Source organism: Felis catus, chromosome C2, assembly GCF_018350175.1.
Source record: "Felis catus isolate Fca126 chromosome C2, F.catus_Fca126_mat1.0, whole genome shotgun sequence".
NCBI lineage: Eukaryota > Metazoa > Chordata > Mammalia > Carnivora > Felidae > Felis > Felis catus.
In genome coordinates, this window is record NC_058376.1 from 12,689,973 (window position 1) to 12,706,308 (window position 16,336).

The 16,336-nt window shown below is 51.3% G+C and overlaps 1 protein-coding gene across 8 annotated transcripts in view; it reads right to left on the reverse strand.

Annotated features, from left to right (window-relative positions):
- Positions 1–2,611: 2,611 nt before the first annotated feature.
- EVA1C (eva-1 homolog C) overlaps positions 2,612–16,336 on the reverse strand; it is a 77,082-nt gene continuing 63,357 nt past the window's right edge. For 4 of the 8 annotated variants that reach the window (XM_045036678.1, XM_023238810.2, XM_045036680.1 and 1 more), the window contains 3 exons: positions 12,941–13,021; positions 11,493–11,582; positions 2,612–3,180 (listed from right to left, as the gene is read on the reverse strand). In XM_045036678.1, coding sequence (XP_044892613.1) covers positions 2,804–3,180; positions 11,493–11,582; positions 12,941–13,021 — 548 coding nt within the window. In that variant the 3' untranslated portion in view covers positions 2,612–2,803. Of the gene's footprint in view, positions 3,181–3,685; positions 4,257–11,492; positions 11,583–12,940; positions 13,022–16,336 lie in introns of those variants that run through there. The other 4 variants (XM_045036683.1, XM_045036679.1, XM_045036681.1 and 1 more) reach the window with 4 other exon arrangements.

The window sequence follows — 16,336 nt, forward strand, 5'->3', positions numbered from 1 at the left end:
AGCAGCATAACTCACAGTAGCCAAAGGTGGAAACAACCCGGGTGTCCACCAACAGATGAATGAGTGAGCAGAATGTGTTCTACCCATGCAATGGGATAGTATTCGTCCACAAAAAAGGAACGAAGTCCTAACACGTGTTACGACACGGTGGAACCAGAAGACGTTACGCTAAGCGAAAGAAGCCAGGCACGAAAAGACTACCCACGGTGTGATTCCATTTATAGGAACCGTCCGGATGGCACCTTGATCTTGGACTCCAACCGTCCCAAGCTGTGAGAAATAAATCTCGACTGTTCCTAAGCCACTCAGTCTGCGGCATTTTTGTTGTAGCAGCTCAAATGCACTAAGACAAATTGAATGACACAAAAACAAACAAACAGGACTGCAGACCCCTTCTCAAGGCAGGATGCTGGGCCGGTTGATGAGAGACTCCACACCCACCCTTTCCTGCATGCCTCGGATGGGCCCTTCACTCTCAGGTCTTGGGTGGGGGGTGGGGGTGGGGGGGGACTGAGAGAAAAATGCCTTCTCCGTATCCAGCATTGTTTGAGTCCCTGAGGGAACAGCTAGTTATTCCCGATCACCTCACAACTAAGTCCCCTCCATCCCGTTCTGCCATGCGAATTGGGCCCCCGTACTTAACCTGTCAGCCTTCCGCTTCCTCAACTACATGTGCCTGCTTGCCGGGTTGGTGGCAGAAAGCTTGTCCATCCACAGCAGACATACGAGATGGATATGACACCATCATTTTTGTAACCTAAGTACCACTGGAACAAAAAAGAAAAAAAAAATGGGGGGCGCCTGGGTGGTTGAGTCAGTTGAGCATCCTATTCTTGATTTTGGCTCGGGTCAGGACCCTAGGGGAAGTGGGTTCGAGCCCTGCCTCAGGCTCCATGCTGGGTGTGGAGCCTGCTTGGGATTCTTGCTCTCTCTCCTTCTGCTCTTCTCCCCCCCGTTCACACACACACACACTCTCTCTCAAATAAGTAATAAATAAATAAATAATAAAATCTTACTCTACTCCATAGCTATAAGCCTCCTGTCCAGCAGGGGGAGCTGTCTAAAGGAACTTCTCACCAGTTCTCCCATTAGGAATCGGTTTCCTTACCTTTTTTTTTTTTCTTCTGCTCCCCTGCAATGATTTGAAAGGTAACTCCCCGCCTTGATCCTTGCCCAAAGGACTGTTGGGTAATCTGGATGATCCCTTTGACCACTAGAAGCTGTGCAGTTTTATATTCTGAATCAGGAGTGGGCAAACTTTTTCTCTAAAGGGCAAGAGAGCAGGGGCGCCTGGGTGGCTCAGTCGGTTACGCGTCAGACTTCGACTCAGGTCATGATCTGGCGGTCCATGGGTTCTGAGCCCCACGTGGGGACTCTGTGCTGACAGCTCAGAGCCTGGAGCCTGCCTGCGATTCTGTTGTTTTCCTCTCTCTCTGTGTCCCTCCACCGTTCATTCTCTCTCTCTCTCTCTCTCTCTCTCTCCCCGCGTCTCTCAAAAATAAATAAACATCAAAACAAAATAAAGGGCAAGAGAGTAAATATTTTAGGTCTTGTGGCCCACACATTGTTTACAAAATCAGGTAAATGCTTGCTACCTGTGTTTGTACACCTGTGAGCTAAGACAGGTTTTTACATTTTCAAGTGATTAAAAAAAAACAAGAAGAAGAATATGTGACATGTGAAAATGAAATCAAATTCAAAATTTCAGCGTCTGTAAATAAAGTTTTATTGGGACACAGCTACATTCACTCATTATGTACTAGCTATGTATAGCTGCCTGTGAGCTACAATGGCAGAGTTGAGCAGTCATGGCATGACCCACATGCCTAAAATATTATCTTGCCCTTTAAGAAAACTTTTGCTGAGGGGCACCTGGGTGGCTCAGTCGGTTGAGCGTCTGACTTCGGCTCAGGTCACGATCTCGCGGTCCATGGGTTCGAGCCCCATGCCGGGTTCTGTGCTGACGGCTCGGAGCCTGGAACCTGCTTCGGATTCTGTGTCTCCCCCCTGCCCCTCTCTGCACCTTCCCTGCTTGCACTCTCAGAAATAAGTAAACATTTAACATTAAAAAAAAAAAAAACAAAAAAATGTTGCTGATCTCTGTTCTAAACAAATAATTTTAGTGATTAAAATCCGCCATAGTGGATGGATTCAAGCTTGCTGTCCTGTATATCAGTACAATTGTTTTTTTTTTTTTGATACAAGGAATCTCCTGTTTACTCATTTGTAAAAGGGATGATAGCCCTACCTCATGAGGTTGTTGTGAGGAATTAATGACTTAACATATGAAAAGCAGCTACAACAGAGCCTCGAATTATAAGCACGCAATAAATGTGCATTCTATGTTAATGTATAAAAATGAATTTAAGGGGCACCTGGGTGGCTCAGTCGGTGAGCATCCCACTTCAGCTCAGGTCACGATCTCACGGTTCGTGAGTTCGAGCCCCGCGTCGGGCTCTGTGCTGACAGCTCAGAGCCTGGAGCCTCCTTTGGATCCTGTGTCTCCCGCCCTCTCTGCCCCTCCCCTACTCATGCTCTCTCTCTGTGTCTCAAAAATAAATAAACATTAAAAAAATTTTTTTTAAGAATTTAAATAAATAAAGAAAACAAAGACTTCCCTCTTAATTTATTTTGAATGTGCTGTAAACAGTTTGAAAGGTCCCTTTAACAGCTTCTGGCTTCTCTGGTATTGGATGACATAACAAATACTCCTTCATGGAAGGTACGAGTGAAATAGAACCGGAGGGGCATTTTGGATCCTTCCCTCTTCAGAAAGTGTGATCGCATAAGATGTGTCTCTTTTTCAGTAGAACTGGCTCATATTTCTCGGGAGTGAGGTGTCCAAACCACTGTTCATCCATATTTCCTGGATGATTTGCTCCCTGCGCTCAATCCTTTCGGCCAGCTCTGCAGCTTCTATGGAACTGTAGACAGGATACGCAGTCCTACAAAACCCAGACGGTTCCCCTGGAAAATCAGAGTCTGAAGAGTCCTCCTCCCCCTCTTCATCCTCACTGTCTTCCTCAGCCTTGTCACTTCCTGGCACGAGGTGCTCCTTCACCAGCTGCAGCTCCCGGAAGTCCTTGGTGCAGGACACCCTGATGACCAGGGCGCACAATGTGAGTGCAAGACCGATGCAGACACTGGACACGAACAGCAGGGCTGCTCTCTCTGGGTGGGCTGTGGGGGGGGAGGGGGAAAGGACAAGTCAGGAGCTGGCCGGGACTGTCAGCCTTCACCAATCCACAGAAACAGACGACTGCCCAAACCAACAGCTCACGCAGGACGCCAATCCTGAGCAGCATCTTTTTCTTTAAATATTTTTTTTAATGTTTATTGATGTTTGAGAGGGGGAGAAACAGCACGAGCAGGGTAAGGGCAGAGAGAGAGAGGCAGGCACAGAATCCGAAGCAGGCTCCAGGCTCCGAGCTGTCATCAAAGAGCCCGACGCGGGGCTCGAACTCCCGAACCACGAGGTCACGACCTGAGCCGGAGTCAGAGGCTTAAGCGACTGAGCCACCCAGGTGCCCCTTGAACAGCATCTTTGAAACCAGCCTCACCTAACTGGTCGTACACTCCCGTTGGCTTAAAACAAGAAAAGGTTTTGAGCCTGCGTGGTCAATCCATATAGGTACACGAGAGGACACATAGCAGAGCGACTCAGAAGCTGGACCCCCCCCCCCCCCCCCCCGAGTGCAAACTACGATCTGCCACTTATTAGCTGCGTGACTGTTGGCTGGTTACATAACCCCTCTGTGCCTCAGTTTCCTCATATGTAAAATGGGGCTAATAGCACCTTCCTGCCAAAGAGTGCATTCCTGTAACACTCTCGGAACATTCACTGACACGTAGTAAGCGCTCAATAAACAGTTCACTAGTATTAGTGGTAGCAGCGAATTATGAAAAATTAATTTATATATAAAGTATACGTACATGAATGTCCTACGAATACAGTAGATGCTAGCAAAGCTTGATGTCTTTTAGATTAAAAAATAAATGTACGCAGAAGTTTCTAGTAGTTCTTCCCACATCCAAATGATTGCGTAAGAATAACAGAACCAATGCTAATTTGCACCACGTATTCTGGCCCAAGTCCCGCCATAAGGTGAATCCTTACCTTACCCCTGCGCGGAAAGGGCCATTATTGTCCCCATTTTGTAGTTATGTATCCCTTGAGGTCCTAGCACTCCCGCTTTGGGAAATAACGATGCAGCAAACTCCCTCAAAACAGAAATCTGGCGCTGGCAGACTTTCTCCTTCAAGGGCAGATAGTGAGACTCTCAGCCTTTGTGGGCCGTGAGTCTGTGCTGCCTTTGTGCACAAAGGCAGCCCCAGACCTACAGGGGTGGCTACCAAAACTGGATTTACAAAACCGGCCCGAGGGCCACAGTTTGCTGACCCCTGAAACAAAGGCTCGAGCTGAGCCAGCAAAGGGAAGCCACCGCCTGTGGACAACTGGCCTCTGTAGGCTTAGCCAGACCTGGATTCGGGATCTCGGGCTGTGAGCTCCTTGGGGGGTGGGCACTTGGAACCCCTGGCATTCGCTCAGTGCATCTCAGTGATCCTTCTCTAGGCACAGCCCCCCCCCCCCGCCGCCGCCCCCCATTTACCACGCGGAAGTATCCTGAATAATGACTATTGTCTTTGCTGCCTCTGTCCTTCCCCAGAGGTCCAGACTGGTGTCAAAACTCCAGGGTTGTTAAGTTTCCTATATCATCAAGGGATCTAGCCCACTGTGGTCTGATGGGAAGAGATCTAACTAAGCAGGACGCATCCCCTGGAAACTCGAAACCTCTCCGTTCGGCTTCCTTCACTTGCAGCTCAAGTCGCGGGTGCAGCTCCTGGAGCCAGATACGTTGTTCTTTGTTGCCATCACCCCTACTAGTAAAATCTGATCGCTCTCCTTATGACACAGAAGCCTTAACGCCAATCGATCCAGCTCAGGGAAGGACAGGGTGTGTTAAGTGCTATTAATAGTAATATATTTTTCCTGAGGGTCAAGGCATTTTGAAGATTTGGTCAAACACAGCCAGGCATCCTTTGCGAGAAAAGAAAAGGCTATTTTCGCTTCTGGGAGTGGAGGTGGAATGGGGATTGGGCTGCCATTTGGGACAAAGTCATTAAACAACACACAGAATGATGGAAAGACCAGAGACTCTAAGGCAACAGGGCGGATGTTTCTTTCTCCCTCCCGCACATCACAGCCTCCGCTGGGAGCCGACTCCTCACCCCTGACTCCTCTCCCCTCCTGTCCCTTTGAATGTCCCTTTCCTCTCCCTGCTGCCCCCACCCCACCCCACCCGCCCCAAACCTCCCAGCCAATGTCCCCTCCAACCCCCCCCATTCTCGGGGCACCCTGATGTGGGCTTTGGATGCAGCCACTACCCATCTCCTCCTTCCCTCAGCATAAACCGTGAGTCCCGCTGGCGGCCACGCCTGCCGCCATCACCCCTGTGGCACCTGTAAGGACTGTGGGTGGGGCAACGGAGTCCCGCCTGTTCCTTTTCCAGCCACCCACAGGTCAGGACAGGGCCACTTCCAGGGAGAAAGAGTCCCGTGATGGGCGAGCTTCCAGGAAACCACGATCACCGGTTTCTCTCCTCTCCTCTGACAGGTCAGTCATTCCCAGCAGCGGTGTGGTGGGCGAACCTGGGCCTCACCCTCCCTGGACAGAGTTTGAGATCCGGCTCTGCCCCAGGCAGGCAGGTTAACTCTGGGCTAGTTACCATACCTTTTTCTCCCCACTCCTCTCCCTTCTTCCCTTCCTTCCTTTTTAAGGAGCCCAGGTGGACAGATTTAAATTAGGAATTAAATTAGGCTAGGAAACCTCCTCTTTGCTGGTCAGGGCACGGCCCTCCTTGATGTTTATTCATTTCATTACTTTTATTTTTTTAAGTTTATTTATTTGAGAGAGAAAGAGAGAGCATGAGCAAGGGAGGAGCAGAGAGAGAGAGAGAGAGAGAGAGAGAGATTGAGAATCCCAGGCAGGCTCCGCACTGTCAGCACAGAGCCCGATGTGGGGCTCAAACTCACGAACCGCGAGATCATGACCTGAGCAGAAATCAAGAGTCAAACGCCTAACGGACTGAGCCACCCTGGGAGTTTTTAACTGAATGCTACGCTTCCTCCTACTGCTCCGTTATCTTGACTACACAGTGGCTTATTCACGATCTCTCCTGCTGGTCGCTGTCTCCGTCAGGCTCTTGCCACGTGGGCGCCGTAGCCTCAAACAGTCCTGTAAATGTCCCTGATGTCCACGTGCAAGTGTTCCTCTTGGGGACGGACCTACGAGGGAGCTGATACATGTATGCAGTTTCTATATATTCTTGGTAATAACCATTTGACAGTATATGTTGTGACTATCTCTTGGTGAGTGGCTGGGACTTCCACTTTCATTAAGGCGTCTTTTGATCTAGTGAATTTATCTGAAAACCAGGAACACCACCATCCTTCTCCGTCTTCCTCTCTCCTCTCTCGCCCTGTCACCCACCTTCCCACTGTGGCCACTGCAATCTTTTTAAAATTGCACACTGGATCACATCACTGCCCTACTTAGCACCAGTAAACAGTTTCCCTCTTCTCACTAAGTTGGAAATCAAATCCTGACCGTAGCCTGCGAAGCTTGCTAGGCCTTGGCCCCAGCTACCCTCCCCAAGTTCAGCTCCAAGGACTCATTCATGCCTCAGTTTCTGTTTTCCTGCCGCATTGGCCTCCTTCCATTCCCCACGGGGCTGGGGCGAGGGGCAGATGGCCTCACACCTTGGTGCTTTTGCACGGAATGTTCTTTCTTCCTCCTTCATCTAGACCTTTCTGCCCCCACCCCCAGGCTGGGCCAGGTCCCCCCCGCCCCCCCCCCCCGTCAGGTTCCATAGCATCTTGAATGTCACTAAATCGCTGAAGGTGTTTTATCCGGTCTCACCCCAGAGAACGCAAGCTCCATGAGGGCAGGGGCCGAACTCTCTTGTTCTTCACGAATCCCCTGCGCCCAGGGGCAGAGCAGGGATTATGCAAACACCTGCCGAGTCCGTGAGAAGAGGGGTGCCCTGTGGGCGGGGCTCCATTGCATAGCTTCCTCTCTTCCTCTCCCCCTTGCTTCTGGGAGGTGAGCTTCTCACTTATCAGGCCCTACGTGCCTCCTGCCCAGTCAGTGGTCGCTCTTTAGGCCATGTCTACACCAAGTCTGCTGAGATCCCGTGATCAAAGTTGGTGAACACGGCAAAGCCTCATGGGAGCCAGGCTTCCTCATCATCTACGCTGACTGGTTTGAGGTCACAGAATCACCAGGTGTTAGTTAGAGGGCACCTGGAGGTGAGCTAGCCCAAGTCCTCCTGAAGCAGCCTCGTCCTTTGTCCACAGCCACGGTGTGGCTGGGACCCCGAGCTCCGGGGTGGGGGGTGGGGGCTCTCTCTCCACAGCCACCGCCCCCTGGGCTTTGCACTGAGGGCACATCGTCAGTTTTCAACTGGACCACTCGCAGCTTCTACGACCCCTTTCCTATTATGTGTTCCAGAAAGATAAAGGCATTAGTCTCCCTGCAGTTAAAGAGAATCTTCACATCGTGTTACTGTTCTCAGTTCAGCCTCAGTTCGTCACAGGCTTAAGTGAAGGACTTTAATGTCATCGGCTGCGGTAAGCCCGCAGGAATCTCACAAGGGTGGCCTGTGGCCTTTAAGGCCCCCTGACTCTTAGATCTCTGGTCTGGAGCCAACACGAGCTCCAGTTCCAACCTATTGTGTCCCAGTAAGACGCCGAGAAGCCGGGGCCAGGGTCCCGCCTCCTGGGCCCTGCTACTGATAGGTGAAAGCACAGAGCTTCCTGAGCCCTTGGTCTGACAGCACTTACGGACGCGATAATAACCTTGTCACAGAACCGAAGATTAGAGACCGTGGGAACACATCGGAAGCCACACCTCAGTGGCAAGGTGGCGCTGATCCCCGATCGCCCTCCCTCTCATGTAACTCTGACTTTGGAATGTGTTATCATACTTCTATTTCATTGTGGGGCCGTCTCGTAGCCTAGAATTCCTTTCATATAAAACACGATGCCTCCGCATCTCAGGACAAGCTCTGCTTTCTGACCGTGACCCCCAGCTACCCTAGTTACCCCAGGTACCCCGGGCCCCCGGACCGTCCACAGCATGCTCTGCCAGAGGGCTGGAGGCCCAAGCAGAGGCAAGTGACAGAAATATTAGGACACGAGAGGCATGCCTGCGGGTATATGTGGGGGAAACACACCAAGCTGCTGTCACGAAACTTACATAGGTGGAGGGGGTGGGGCGTCTGGGTGGCTCAGTTGGTTAAACGTCCGACTTTGACTCAGGTCACGATCTCACAGGTCACGAGTTCAAGCCCCACATCAGGCTCTCTGCTGTCATGCAGATCCTCTGTCTCCCTCTCTCTCTGCCCCTCCCCCACTGACGTACATGCACGCGCACGCACCCTCTCTCTCTTTCTGTCTCTCAAAAATAAAATAAACATTAACAAAAAAATAAGTGCAGGGGGAGAGTCAGGTTCTGAGCAAGACTGTCCAAATAAGGCTCCTTGGGTACAGTCTGCTGGGGGCTGATGGCTGAGCCAGCAAATAAACCGCTTTCCAAAAACCACACACACACACACACACACACACACACACACACACACACCTCTCCATTCCTGTGATTTCAGAATTTTTCCACAGGCTTCTTCAAACTGATGATCTGGTTCTAGAATGAATTAGGTGTGCACAGTTAAGGGTATGTTCGAACGTACTAAATGTACTAAACGTACTAAAATGATGCCTCACTGTTGGGGAGGGTCACTTACATGGCCCAAAGAGAAACTGTTCATCGGAGACCCCTGGACATTCTCACGTCCATTCTGCCGACCCCTGTGTTCCAGTATCCCAGGACATGCCCCTCAGTTTTGGCTCCCAGTCGACTTGTCCCCTGTGTGTATGTGACTGCACCAGTGGGTCAAAACCACGTGCAGCCTGACCTGGGGAAACGTCCTTTGGGATCCACCCAATCTCCGGAGCATGCGAAGCTGATTTTTCCAGAAGCTGACCCGGCTCACTCTCAGCTCCGGCTGCTCCTGCCGGTGGTTCCCCCACCCTCTCAGACAGGCCTCCTCCCCACGGCTTTCGGGGACGGAGGCGCCCAAGCAACCCTCAATAAAACCAAGTCACCGGGCACGAAGTCCTTACATTTCTTCAAAACGGACTGCCTATAAATAGCAAATACACGGTGACAAGAAGGTGCAGGACAGCTCATGACGCCAGACGAAGATTCATCATCTGCTCATTGGTTAACCACTTGCCGAGCATCTGTCCCATGCCAGCCTGTCCTGGTCCCTGGGCCGTGACGACAACTAAGAGAGCAAGCACTGGTCCTCAAGTCAGGCAATGCATAGCAGTGAAATGGGTGCTAATGAGAAAATCTCTCATTTGATTTCTGGGAGGCACGTGTGTGTAAAAGGACAGACACGGAGGGAGGGAGGAATTCGGGTACCTCCACCCCTCAAACTTCTGAAGGGCACATTTATTGCTCAGAGGTAACCAGAGCACAGGTTTTCTATCTGCTGAGTCCGAATCGTGGCCCTGGCGATGTCCCTGCTGTGGCCTCAGGCAAATGGCTCAACTCCTCCGACCCTGAGCTTCCCCGTGTGCAGAATGGGGGATCAGAATCCTCTCTCTCGGGGTCTTCGCTATGGACTAAATTGTGCCCCCCCCCAATTCGTGTGTCAAAGGGTTAATCCCCAATGCGGCTGTATTTGGAGACAGGACCTATAAGGAGGTAATTAAGGTTAAATGAAGTCATTAAGCGTGGGGCCCAAATCCAAGAGGATCAGGGTCCTTATAAGAAGAGATGCCAGAGAGCATTCTCTCTCTCTCTCTCTCTCTCTGCCTTCCTCCTTCTCTCTCTCTTTCTCTCTCCCCATCTCCTGTGAGAGCACAGTGAGAAGGCATGCATCTCCAAGCCAGGAAGGGAACTCTCACTCGAAACAGACTCTGTGGGCGCCTTGATCTTGGACTTCCAGCCTCCAGAACGTGAATTTCTGCCGTGGAAGCCGCCAGCCTACAGTGTCTTGTCACGGTGGCCCAAGGCGACCAACACAGTTGTCGAGAGGCACTGACAAGGCTCAGCACGGCCACAGCTCCGTGAGCAGGGTCATCGCGGCTCCTGGTTGCTCGTTATTCCCTGAGAGATTTTTCATGACGCCTTTCCTCCAGGGGGCTCTCCAGGGACTCTGAAAACGTGGGGAGATTTCTGACCAAAATCCTTGCGGGGCTTAACTTTGACAAGGGTGACACAGGGCTCTGGGGCCTCCCCTGCTGGGGGATCGGGATATTCATGGGAGCCCTGTTAGAAAGAACAGCAGGGCTGGGAGATGCAAAGCCTGGCGGGGAGCTGGCCATGGGTGGGAAACAGAAGAACACAGAACGTTAACACTAGTTCTCTCCAAGCTTTGAGAGTAGGGCCGAGTTCTAGTTCTTGGTGGGCTCCCGTGTTTGCCACATCAAACATCCTCTACTTTTATGCAGAAGGGGAGCAAAGGCCTCATAAATGTTATCAGAAACAGCAAGAAATGGAAGTCGGAGCGTCGTCTGAAGAGAGAAGATTCTCAGAAGAAACCAACAACCGCACCGCACACACTCAGGAGGAATATGGACGCCGGAAGACGATGGAACAGTAGAAGATCCCAAGACCATCCTTTCCACCTCCCGTGTGGAGCTCTTTCCTTAACACTTTTCTTTTCCTCTGAGGAAGGCCTCCCCCCAAAGAGCCTCAGCCCCGGCCGGCCTTGAGCGGCAATGCCACAACGCTCTGCGGTCACACGAATTGTACAGAAGGCCTCAGAGGCTTTGGCCTCCCTGAACGGAGTCAGGCAGACATCGCCGAAACCTGCGGAGCTCACATGACAAAATACCCTGAGGTGAGCGGACAGGGTGGCGACGAACGAAGGCAAGGCAGGCACCGTCCCCTCACTGATGCCGACGAGCAGCTTTGGCTCCGCCGGGTAGGGAGGGCTGAGTCTGATGGATCCTTGAGGGGAAGATCATCAAGGGGACCCTTGGCAACCGTGGGAGGTAACATTGGTGAGTCAGGAAGAGACTCAGCCTTCCCAGGGCATGGCCTGTTCTGTTCACTAAGGGGACCTTTTAGCTCCATTGTCTCCCAGCCAAGGGTGGGATTTAAGAACCCGGTGCCCTTCCCAAATTTGAGAACTGGGAAATGTACTCCTCGGGTTCCTACTTCTCTGAGAGGAAACTACTCATGGAACCCCACTCCTAAGCAGTGTGACTTGATCTGTTTGCCTCCTCCCCATGTCGCTCTCTGGTGGGTGTTAACCCAGCTGGAGCGGCCCCTGGATTTAGGCCCCCGTGTTTCCAGATCTTAGGAGACAGCACGTGCTGAGTCATACTTCCAGTTGTTAGCCGAGTGTTGTAATTAAACATCGCAGCCGGCAGTAAGGGTTCGGTAAAGCATTCTGGGAAGCTTCGATGCATCGACCTACCTCTGATGTAGGCAAAGGCAGCCAGAGAGTTGCTAACAATAACTCCGTCTTTCCTCAGAACCCTCGTTTCGCTTGGGTCAAAGTTTATACCTGTTTCGTAAAAAAGAAATAAATGCAAGGGCGATGAGTCACGGCCGTTCACGGGATGCCTTCCGTTCCCAACCCAGGACTGCCATAATGAATAAAAAGTCACAGAAATCCAATAAATGGGCCTCTGACTGAATTACAGAAGACTACAAGCCAGCAAGAGCACTGAGTAAATAGTCTCTGAACATATTAAGCCACAAGAGGGATTTAGAAACCCTAAAATGGGTGGGCTCCAACGTTAGATGCCACTCACCCACCCCACTGCGGCAGGGAACGAGTGGATTTTCCCGTCCTACAGGCAATGGCATTCATCATGCCTCTGGGAGGCTTACTTACGGCATACGTACCTAACCACAGAGCTGCTGTCTGCACAGAGAAGAAGGGAGGGAGATTATGGAGGGAGATTGTGCGGGGCCACTTTTTTTGGAAATGATAGCAAATGCAGGGCAGGTCTGATTGCAAATGCCTGGTTACACTTCTGTGATAGAGCTCAGTGAGCTCGCGACGGGCAGCCTGAGAGATCTGGGGACCCCTGGGGATGAGAGACAGGGCAGAAGCCTCCGGGGGGGGGGGGCGGGGGGGATCGGGATATTCAGGGGCTCAGGGTAGGAACCGTGTCCGAAGCAGCAGTGGGGCTGGGAGAGCCCGGCGGAGAGCTGGCGCGGGGGTGGAACTCGAACACGGAACGTTAACCTTAGTTCTCTCTAAGCTTTGAGAGTAGGGGCGAGTTCTAGTCCTTGGTGCTTTCCCGTTTTCCGCGTCAAGCATACTTCACTTTTCGATTTAGGGACAGAAGACCTCATAAATGTATTAAGAGTAATATAAAACTTTCAACACACAACGTGCAACATCTTCGATGCTCTACAGAAACTTTGTGGTTCCCATCAGGAGTCCCAAAGGGCTGAATTCCATTTTCGATCGGATAAGAAAACTAAAATGTTCACCCCCACCCTCCTATTTACAAGAGCCCAGTGAAAACCGGAGGGAGGGGGGGGGTGCTTCCGGAAGTCTTCAGGCCCAGCCTCGGTCTGGCCCACCTGCATGCCCGATGGGTCCTCTTTCGAGGAGGCCCATCATCCAGGAACCCCAAATTTGTTTCCGAGCAGATCTCTTTTGCCAGGTGGTACTTTGGGAAATCAGCAGGGAAGGGAAAGAGGTTTTATCCCACTTATAATTGGAAAAACAAAACAAAACGCCGGCCACCGTTTGCAACCGATCGCCACAGCACTGCCATCACCAGAGCTGGTAACTCCAATGACCTCCTGACATCCCCTGTCCAACCAGTGTCACCCGACTGCAGTCACATGGGACTGTTTACCTTTACTTAAAGAAAAATGCTGGTAGTAAGCCAGAAAAATTACCATATTCACTGTCTTTCTGCTTCAAAGAAGGTTTCAGATTAGCAACGGCTGGATCGATCGCTGTGAGTATGTTCTTGGGAACTAAAAACCAAAAAGAAATATCTCAATTCAGGGATGCTTGGGTCGTCAGTTGGTTAAGCGTCCGACTTCAGCTCGGGTCATGATCTCACAGTTTATGAGTTCGAGCCCCGCGTCGGGCTCTGTGCTGACAGCTCGGAGCCTGGAGCCTGCCTCCGATTCTGTGTCTCCCTCTCTCTCTGCCTCTCCCCTGCTCGTGCTCGCTCTCTCTCTCTCTCTCTCTCAAAAATAAACGAAACATTTTTTTAAAAAGTCTTAAAAAAACTGCAGTTTGGTGCTGGTTGTGCATTTCTGTCAATTTCCTAGAACGCACTGAACTGTTTTTACTTAAAATGGGTGCATCTTAAGGTATGTAAATGACACCTCAATAACTAACGCTGTTAACTCTGAACGCGAACTTCTCGGAGATTCAGTGAAACAAGATGACTGTAATCAGCCCAGAATCCACCACAGAGCTCTCCCAGCTCCTCCTCTGCTTTTCATCCACGGCTCTCAGTCCTCACTCGCTTCCTTAATAAGCCTGAAAGAGAATTCTAAGACCGCATGCTAGAATGATCCTCTAAGTACTATAAGGACAATAGACAAATGAGAGGGGGCAGCAAAACAGACTGTTTTGGAAGTGGATTAAAGATTCTGCAGAACTGACCCAAAGAATAAACCATCCGATCTCAAGATGCCCTGGGGCAAAGCAGACAGGACTGTAGCGTGAGCGAAAGCAGAGGGCAGAACAAGACTTCTGAAGGCGAAGGGCACCACAGCCAGCTAGGAGAAGGGAGAGGAAACCAAATATTTTTCCTGCAGAAAATTGCTTATTTTTGTTTGTTCGTTAGCCCAGCTGGTACCTGGGAGGAGTGGCAACAGGAAACAGGAGTGAGCCAACGTAAACCGTCCAAGTTCCACGGCACTGATTTTTAAAAAAGAGCTGGGAAGACATCTTCAGCACCAAGAAAAGGTCATTTCCTTTCTCAAAGTGCTTAACTAAATTCTTTTAGGGATGTCCCAGGACCAACAACCAGAGAACATTCCTAAATTGTGGATTTGCTGTGCGCAGGAGACCCTGGTGCCTTCGCGCCCATCGGCAGTGACGGTCACATCTAGGTGACGATGACAGGAGGCGGCGGAAGCCGTCCAGGGCCCCCCAGGAATGCCCTTCGGCTGACCACGGCCATACCGCTGACCCAGGGACCAGGGCAGCGCCCCAGAGGACCGAACCGGGTTGCCACAAAATGCTTTCTGACGAAATAGCCTCCGCAGCCTGAGAAGGACACCCCTGATTCCCTGGCAGGATTAAGTCCTCCCTGCCAGGAATGACACTTCTTTCACATCTGTCTCTCACCTTGTTCTCAAGATACGGCCTGAGCAGGGCTGGGCTCACTGCAAATGCCAGAGGTTTTGCAGTTGGAGACAGATGAAGAGCTCAGGGAGGAAGGACAGTCCAGATGAGCTTTGCAGAATAACCCGGCCCTCCAGACATTAAACTGCTGTGCGTGATACAGGCTCATGTCAGGAAACTTGCCCACTTACTACGTGACGATGGCCCCGCGAGTGGGTTAGGAACCTGAAAATAACAACAGGAGCTGGGATGCGATTTACTACCACCCTGCAAGCCTGACTCTCTCCATTTTAGATGCATTTGTAAGACCACGAGCAAACTGTTATTCGTGGAGCTCCTGATACGCGCTGGACCCCGGGCTCAGCGATCCAACGGTGCATCTCGGGCAGTCTTCACGGAGTGAAGACGCGTCTCATCCCCGTTCCCACAGATGGAACAACTGAGGCTCAGAGATGCACCGTTCGCCTGGGGAGAGGTAGCGCCTCCGCTCCTGGTCTTGGGCACACATGCCCTCGATCCTTCGGTGATGCTGCACTGTCCGTGGCATGCTCAGCCTTTGGCAACTGGATAAAGGATTATAAAGACAGCAAGGTGATTCCCATAGTCCCTGTGAGTCTGTCTAGGTGAAACCAGAGAAGACGATTCGCTAAATCTGGTCAGGGCAACCACCTTGAGTTCTTTTTCCCCCTGAATAAATCTTCTGTGTCAAGCTTTGGTCCGTGCAGACCTTAAGAAAGAAGTCTCTCCCCCCGCCCCCCCCAAAAAAAAAGAAGGAAAGAAGTCTCTCCAGGTTGAACTTAGGGTGCGAAAGGATTCTTCGTGTTGGAGAAAAAAATGGTATCTCTGCTTAACTTCTCCTAGGTAGGAGCCTAGACTACATGAGCACCTACAAATCCTTGCACTGAATCCTTCCTGTTCCCCAATCCTGGTAACCCCCCTTCCTGCTGCCCTTAAATCCTAGCACTCATTCTTCTTGCCCCCAAATACTGGCACCAGTATCCCTCTTGTCCCCAAATCCTGGCCCCTGTTTCCCTCGCCCCCAAATCCCTCCTGTCCTCAAATCCGGGCACCCTCAGCTCCCAGAGCAGAGACAATAACTGCTCACTGCAATTTCCCTACCCACCCCCCAACCAAGAAGTGCAATCGTGGTTGCTGTGGGTGAGGCAACCCGTCCCCCATAGGGTGGGGTGCCCTGACCCCTGTGTGGGCACAGCAAGACTGCTGGGTAGAATCCCAAATCTGGATCAGACGCTGCAGTTAGAAGCAGGGTATTGGTGGGTCTTCTCTGATCCTGTTATGTAAGAGCATCTTTTTTTTTTTAATGTTTATTTTTGAGAGAGCACGAGTGGGCGAGGGGCAGAGAGAGAAGGAGACACAGAATCTGAAGCAGGCTCCAGGCACAGAGCCTGATGTGGGGCTCGAACTCATGAACTGTGAGATCATGACCCAAGCTGAAGTCAGACGCTCAACCAACTGAGCCACCCAGGTGCCCCAGGAGCATCTTGACTTGGGTAGAGTTTGGCTGGGCCCCTCTCTCCAGGCAGCCATGTTTATAATCACATCACATGGCCTCTGTTCAGGGCTGATCAAAGGAGGGAGGCTACCTGACCCCAGCCCAGCCAATTACATATCTTTCTGTTAGAAATTTGGGGGGCACCTGGGTGGCTCAGTCGGTTAAGTGTCCAACTCTTGGTTTCAGCTCAGGTCACGATCTCATGGCTCGTGAGTCTGAGCCCCGCATCCGGCTCTGTGCTGATGGCGTGGAGCCTCCTTGAGATTCTATCTCTCCCTCTCTCTCTGCCCCGCCTGTGTGTCTCTCTCTCCCTCAAAATAAATAAATAAACTTAAAAAAAAAAAAGAAATTTGGAATTACTCCATATTGCTAGAAATGGGACATGAAAATGATTCAGGCGGTGGCGGTGGCCATATATGATCCAGCTCAGCTCATAGGCAGGCTGTGTGTGTGCGAGAGAGAGAGAGAGAGA